This window comes from Andrographis paniculata, unplaced genomic scaffold, assembly GCF_009805555.1.
Source record: "Andrographis paniculata isolate CXL003 unplaced genomic scaffold, ASM980555v1 Contig36END, whole genome shotgun sequence".
Lineage (NCBI taxonomy): Eukaryota > Viridiplantae > Streptophyta > Magnoliopsida > Lamiales > Acanthaceae > Andrographis > Andrographis paniculata.
The window spans coordinates 2,793,044-2,800,984 of record NW_026137569.1 but is presented as its reverse complement, the minus strand read 5'-3'; the positions used below and the strand labels follow the sequence as shown (position 1 = coordinate 2,800,984).

Below are 7,941 nucleotides of genomic sequence, written 5' to 3'. Positions count from 1 at the left end.
CCTACTCTCCATAGCATAAGTTGAACCAAATATAAAGCAAGAAAATAACAATCAGGCATCAATCAAACCAAGCTCTGTTTACACAGATACATAAATTTCATTATACACACATATATCTATATATATATATATATATATGATCACCAATAAATTTCAATGGCTAATATATCGGATTAATAACACGAACAGAATAGAATCTCCCCTCAACAAATCAAATTAATTAAAATTACATTTCTTCATCAAAATATCAAAATTCACAGCTCTAATGCAATACTGGATTTAATAGCGTGACATTCTTTGCACCCCGACACCACCGACTTCAAAATCCTCCTCCCCAACCACGGCTTCGCACCGCCGCCTCCGCCGGACTTCGGAGACACTCTCCGATCAATCTTCTCCGCCCTCCGGCAGCCGGACGATGATCGAGAGCTCTGGCGGCTCAGCACCGCCGGCGCCGCCGCAATCAGCTGCCACCGCTGAGACGATCCCGGAGAATAATAGTAACTGTACTGATTAGACCCCAATCCAGAAACCCTTCCGCCGCCACCGCCGCCGCTGATTCGATTCCTCTGATCTTGCCTAGCCGCCGCCGGCGACACCTTCCTCTCCGGCGCCGGCGCCGCCGCCTCGCTCGTGCTGGTCCTGGCGCTGCTGCAATTACTGCTCGTGCTGTTGCTGCGCGACGAGAAAAGCGAATCCTTGCTGCCGGCGCTGCTCGCCCGGCTCGCCGACCGGGAGAACTGAAATCCCCCCGCCGGCGCCGGCGGTTGTGCGACGGGGAAGACGTGAGGCAGCAGCTTGCCGTTGGAAAAGAGGCGATCGGCCGGGGAGGTAGGAGAGCCCGGCGCCGTGACGGCGGCGCCGAACTCGAACTGATCGGAATCCATCGCCGGCGGCGGAACTATGATCGGGAAAGAGAACCTGTCGCAGGAACTGGCGGCGATTCTCCGGCCGGGATTTTCCATGAAATCCTCCGATCGATCCAGCGAGTGATGATTAATCTGAAGATCCGATCCCTGCCTGGAAATGGAATTACATACAGACGGGAATATATATATATATCGAAAATATTTGATGGAGAATTGGCAGGATCAGTATGGGGCCGCCATTAATCCTCCGTGCGCTGCATCATGGCCCCATCATCGACTTAGTTTTATTTTTGTGCCTCTCTCTCTCTCTCACTCGATCTATGTATGTATGTATGTATATGTATGTATTATCTCGCCTGTAATAAAATAAAATAGGGATTTTGAAAGTGATTTGGGTTGTAAAATTAAATAATTATTGTCTTAATTAAAATGAAAGAGATACGCATGCGGATAACTTTCTCATACGTGTATCTTTCGTTTGATGGAAGGATTTGAATTTGGAATGAGCAAATTATGAAATATATTTTTTTAATACTATCTAAATAAATATTGATTTAAAATTTTGAATATAAACTTAATTTTAATTTAATAAACAATTTAAAATTAAAAATATTTAATTTGTATTTTTTAATTAAGAATAAAATTGAGTGAATAATTAATTCTTACCTTGTTTTAGATAATTATTTTGAAATTTTAAAAAAATTTAAAAATAATAAAAAATTTGGTTAATATAATATTTAAAAAAATATATCATATAAATATAGCCTTATTTATTGGTATACATTCATTCTTGAGGTAAAAAAATAGAGATAACAATTGGTATGATTAAATTTTGTATAATTGGAACCAAATCCAACTTGATATTTGAATTAGACATTTTTTGGAGAGGATTAGGAACTAATTTTAAATTTCGTAAAAAAAATATATATAAAAATAGTGTAAATATTATTTATACATAATTATATTAATTATATAATTGATAAAATAAATTATCATAAATGATTTTTATACTATCAACATGGTGCTGATCCAATGTCTTCCTTGTATTTGATTTGATTCGACTATATTAAGATCCAACTCAAGAGCTAATAAGACTTGATAGATACAATAAGCTCAAAAGATTTTTGCAATTTTAAAATTTCAATTATAAAGGGGTTTGTTTACCTAACAAACTTTCATTTATTTGATACTATTTATTTTCTAAAAAATAATATATCAAATACATTTTTTTTTTCACAAAATATTAAATCAAATACTAATATTTATTTTTTTTTTTTTGTCAAAATTTTAAAAACCTAAAAAGACTCCTATCTAAACAAACCCCAAATTTTCGTTTTGGCAGTGGAGTATTGAAAAAAAATAAATTATATATATATAAAAAATACTATTTAATTTATTATTTTATAAAAAAAAAAATACTGTAATTAAATAGCACTAAAAATTCTAAAACTATCTTTATAAACATAGCACAAATAAATCAAACTTAACACAAATACTTTTAACTCTTGATAATTTATTTAATATTGTAACGAAATTAGTCATAAAAAATTATAATTGAATCAAAATGTAGAATGAGTAATCAAAATACTGTTTATAGAGACTTTTTGAAAAACTTTTTGATTGACAATAATTGTTTATTTAAAAAAAAAAAATACATTCAATTTATTTATTTTTTTAAAAAAAATATTATATTAAACATTCAAATATTTACTATTTTAAAATATTAAAAAACTGTAAAAATCTCAATACATCCATTTAAACAGAACTCAAATTTGTCAAGGTAAAAAAAAAAAAAAAAAAAAAGATTTATGTATTAAAACAAAAAATACCAATATCTAAATATATGTTAGCGTAAAATCAATTACATCACCATTAATTAACCTTCATCTATTACGTGTTTTGTCGATTATTAGGGAATAGTATTTTCTTTCTAGAATAAATTAATTAATTTCAACCAATATTTATTGCTCTTTTGAAATTTCCATTATTCTGTTTTTATTTTTTAAAATTGGTAATAACAATTTATTGTGCTCAAATCACTGCAGATAAATAATAATAATAATAATAATAGATTTGTAACAATATAAAAATTCATTATGACTTTTGCTTCTTGAAGAACATTCGCAAATAATATCTTAATAATCCTTTAAAAAATGTGGATTTACGATTATGATTTTTATTTATTTTTTATTGGTAGAATATTCAAAATCTGTACTTTGTAATAAACGTAATCTAGAATTGGTTCCATCGTCTAAATCTGGCCATTTCAGAATTGTCCGTCACCAACCTCACATGGCAACACAATAATAATAATAATAATAATAATTCATTATTTATCTATTTATTATTTTTTTCTACATATATTTATTTATGTAGAGTTAGTGGTGCAACGCACAGTACGTGGAATTCAACACAGCAACAAAACAATATTAAAGAAGATGGTCTTCCGTCTACTTTAATCATATCAATGTCGGAAAGGACTTCACAAAGAGCCTTCTTCTGTCCCCCTAATTTATATATCTATCTTCCCAATTAAATATTATTGACCATTAAATATATAAAAAGAATTATAAAATCAAAATATAATACTTTTTTCGTTCACTGTTAATTTATTCATTTTATCATTTTAGTCTGTTTATCGCAAATATTTTTTTTTTTAATAGTAATATCTTCCACTAAAATATAAAATTACTATACCTTTTATATAATATTACACAAATGTTATCAAATAACATCACTTAATACCATAAATGTTAAGAGATATAATAGTCTTTATGTATATCAATTGTACCACGTATCAATATAATACTAATATAATAAAATCTACGTGCACAAAGTAAACGGATAAATAGGCGGTGGAGGAACACGAGGTTGAAAACCGGGTCCCGAGGCGGAGCCGGAGGAACACGAGGGACCAACCTGCAGACATCTTGGGATCATTAGAGACCAGGTTGGCCAGGGTGGAGCTGACCGTTGGAGATCATCATGACAAGCTTGACGAGGTGGAACAACGTATCTGCGAAGTCGAGGAAATTAAGTTGCGCGATGGAATATTGGTCTCGAACAATTCCCAGAGGGATGAGTCTCGGAAACGGGAACTAACGACAATGGAGAGGGAGTATAAATCGTTCCATTAACATCATTTAATGATATTTTTTGTTACATTTTGAAAAAAAATTAAAATTAAATTATAATAGTTCATATTAAAAAATATATATATATCATCAAACTTATATCAGAAAAAAAGTAAAAATAAAACTAATACATTTATTTAAAGGGCGAGTATCACATCGAGGGAAGTTTTTAAAAAATTTTGAAATTATATTTTAAAAAATTAAATATTTAATTTTAAAACATATTTAAAGGGAGCTTTGTGTACGGGCGACAGAACAGAACAGAATAGGCGGCTGAAGCCATGATTAGGGTTTGCAGGGATGTCTTGGAGGGGATGGAATTGCAATCATAATGATGGTTTCATCAACCCAATCCAGGTATTTCTGTTCAACACCTTTCTACCAATAATAAATTGGATCAACATTGATGCATTATTAGTTAATTAGTTGTTCGAAATCATATCCCCAGCGTCGGCGACAAGGTTGTCGCGCAATTCGATCCACTTTTTACTCCATCGGTACATATATCATCATCATCATCATCATCATCATCTTCTTCATTTCCTTTCGAATTGGTTTTCGTTTGTCTGGGTAGGACCACAGCTGTTGCTGGTGGTATTGCTTTAATTTTATATCTTCTTCTTCTTCAATCGTTCTGTTTTCCAATGGTATTATTGCAACTGATTCTGGTGCTGTTAACATATTAATTTCTTATATAAGATTATACCATAATTTTCATATATTTGTATCTTGTCGATCGATCTATAATTGGATAAGTCTCCTACCTATGTAAGGATGGATCATTAGATAGATAGAGCTCAAGAGCTTAGGTAGTTCTTCCTGGATTTTTATTTTTGTCATTCAATCATATATGTTCATTGTAATTTACATTCTTAATCGGTTACTGAATTCCAGATTTAAGATTATTGGGGAAACCTATGTATTTAAATGTCAAGTTCAAATATATATATATATATATATTATGGCGTGGAATCCTCGATTGAACCTAATATTCTGCAAACTACATCCGACAAGGCAAGTCTCAGAAAATCATGTGTGGTAGCTGGTTCGGATTTGGATCCTGATTCTAACGGTTATAAGTTCACTCTCCGCCACCGGTCATCCTCAGTGGACAATGTTAACTTCAATATTGATTGGAAAGAAGTTTGATGGACAAATGTTCGACATCAAAATCCAAAACTACTAACACCACATTATTGCCAAATTTGTCTTTGGACTTGCTAAATAGCTTTGTATTATGTGGATATTGGAATTAGTGAGAGCCCAAAAACAATCAAAGCCCAAGCAGCACTAGGACACCCAGGGGTGTGTTTATAAGTGAGGTTTTGGTTTTGAGTTTTGATTTTGAATATTAAAATTTTAAATTGAAATAATTTTTTGATGTGATATAAATATATATTGATGTGATGTTTTAAATATAAAATTAGATTTTAATATAATAAAATAAATAAAAATTAAATATTTGATTTGATATTTTTAGAAGAAAAAAAATATTAAAATAATAAAATTAAGAGTAAAATCTTACAAGCAAACAGATCCTCATGACTCCTGCTAATTGTCTTTCCTATGCACCACTCCCTACGGGACATATTGTACAAACTTTTTACCATAATTCAGTATTTTTTATTTTTTATTTTTTATACCAAAGTATACATATAATATTGACATTTTTAAATGAAATGGTTATTGAATAGGCTGTTGTATTATACTTCCTCTATCTTGTTACCATTTTTAATTTTTGTCTGTTTAACAATGACAATTTTTTTATTTTTAGGTAAAATTTATTAAATTGAAAAATATTTGTTACCATTTTTAATTTTTGTCTGTTTAACAATGACAATTTTTTTATTTTTAGGTAAAATTTATTAAATTGAAAAATATTTGTTACCATTTTTAATTTTTGTCTGTTTAACAATGACAATTTTTTTATTTTTAGGTAAAATTTATTAAATTGAAAAATATTTAATAAATATAAATTATTTAATTAATTATATAATATATAAAATCATTAATCAGGTAAAACTTATTTTAATTTTTTTTTTTTTTTATCTTTCTTCTGGAAAAATAAAAATATAATTATCTATATTGAAAACTTCATTTTTCTAGTAAAATTCTATTTAAAATGAACCATACTTGACAAATGAGCCGAGGCGCAAAATGAGAGCTACGGTACTTGGAAGGAAGGACAATGAAAACAGTCGTAACGAGAGACAGGGATCCTAAACGAATTAATTAAGGATGTATCGTGGGTCGTCGGCCGACCTAACTTCCCTTTCATTGTTATTTGAGTGCCAGAGATAAACAGAAGGAACTAAACAAGCAGAAATCAATATTTTATTCCAAGAATAAGGAGGATTACATCTTATCTTATCTTATCTATGCATCTGCAGAGGTCCCAACTATCTCTTATTATTATTATTATTATTACAGAGATACACATACGTACCTTAAATTACAAAAAGATTTGCCAAATGTCTGCACACCCACACACGACTTAAAAATCCAAAATCCAAAATCCATTATTTTTTCTCATTAGAAGTAGTAGTAATAGTAATAGTAATAGTAATAGTAGAATTGATCATGACAGAAGAGAGCAAGCAATTCGAGCTTATGCAGCAGCAACTACACCATGTGCAAGTTGTGATTACCGGACCGCCTGTCCGAACCCTTAACTTCTTTCAACCGCCGGCTCGATCCCGCCGCCTCCCTGCCGGAATCCAGCGAGCTCTTCCTCCGGCGCCGCTCGTTGTGCCCGGCTAATCGCCGCCGGCAGCTCCTCTTCGACTGGTCGAATTCCAACACCTCGTGAAACCTGTCGTAATTTTCGCCCAACCAACAGATGCCAAATAAAACAGTAGACCTAATCCCCAAATCAAAATAAATGTCGGAATCTTACAATTCGACGACGACGGCGACGCACTTACCGGCTGCACTGCTGACAGAATCTCTGCCTGAGCCCGTCGACCAACACGACGGGAGCCTTTGCGTGGACCTCGCAGACCCGGTGCCTCTGGTGGTACTTCTTACACCCGGTCAGATCAGCCTCGCAATTCTCCACCAGGCAGCACGGCCGCGAACCACCGCCGCCGGACAAACCTTCTCCGCCGCTCAATTTTGTCTTCTTCTCCCTCACAGCTCCTTCCACAATAATATCCTCTACATCTTCCTCCTCCTCGTCGTCCTCGTCCTCATCCTCGTCCTCCTCCGCTTTCTTAAATTTCAGATACGATGACGTCATACCCGGTCGGAATATGCAATCCAGATAATTTTATAAACTAATTTAAATTTTTTCTGAAGAGGAGAGGAATAGAGAAGAGAGGAGAGAATTAGGTGCAAGAGATAGAAGGAGGTGTGGAAAAGGCAATCAATCAATCAATGGAGCTCTAAGTCATGTTGATGAGACCACCAAAACGAACAAAAATTGAAAAAAAAAAAGGAAGAAAGATAAATAGGGAACAGTGCATTTTGAAGACGAAAGAAAGAAAGAAAAAATCCCGACAGTGCAGTGCAGAGAGCTATCAGGACCACAAAGGGCCACACCCACATTATATATATATATATATATCTGCAGAATCATTCGACAGGTTAGGGTTTTTTTTTTTTTTTTTTTTATGGATTAATTATGTACAGTAGGTGCCTGCATACCTGCCTAACCAGATGCTCCCAATTAACCAACCAGGGTTTAACCATGGTTCAGTGCAAAAGAAAAAGCAACTGTGTCAAATCACATGTATGCTCGAGTGTACATATATATATACATACACTACACATATATATGTATGTTTATGTATTTGAACATTGAATGGGAACATCTTCTCGGTAAAGTTGGTTTGCATATATATCTGAAAAACCAAAAGTGGGTGTGTTTGTTAGGGGTTTTTGGATTTTGAATTGAGATTTGAACATTAAAAATTTTAAATTTTATAACTTGATATAAA

General features: G+C 32.9%; 2 protein-coding genes across 2 annotated transcripts; both read right to left on the bottom strand.

Moving 5' to 3' along the window:
* Positions 1–254: 254 nt before the first annotated feature.
* Positions 255–965, bottom strand: LOC127249713 (probable membrane-associated kinase regulator 1). Its single transcript, XM_051272645.1, has one exon. The coding sequence runs from the start codon at positions 963–965 to the stop codon at positions 255–257; it is 711 nt and encodes a 236-aa protein (XP_051128602.1).
* Positions 966–6,315: 5,350 nt separating this feature from the next.
* LOC127250015 (squamosa promoter-binding protein 2-like) lies at positions 6,316–7,522 on the bottom strand. Its single transcript, XM_051273156.1, has 2 exons — positions 6,928–7,522; positions 6,316–6,815 (listed from the first exon to the last, which is right to left on the bottom strand). Exons 1-2 carry the CDS (start codon positions 7,239–7,241, stop codon positions 6,626–6,628), a joined length of 504 nt encoding a protein of 167 aa, XP_051129113.1. The 5' UTR covers positions 7,242–7,522; the 3' UTR covers positions 6,316–6,625.
* Between the last annotated feature and the right edge of the window lie 419 nt (positions 7,523–7,941).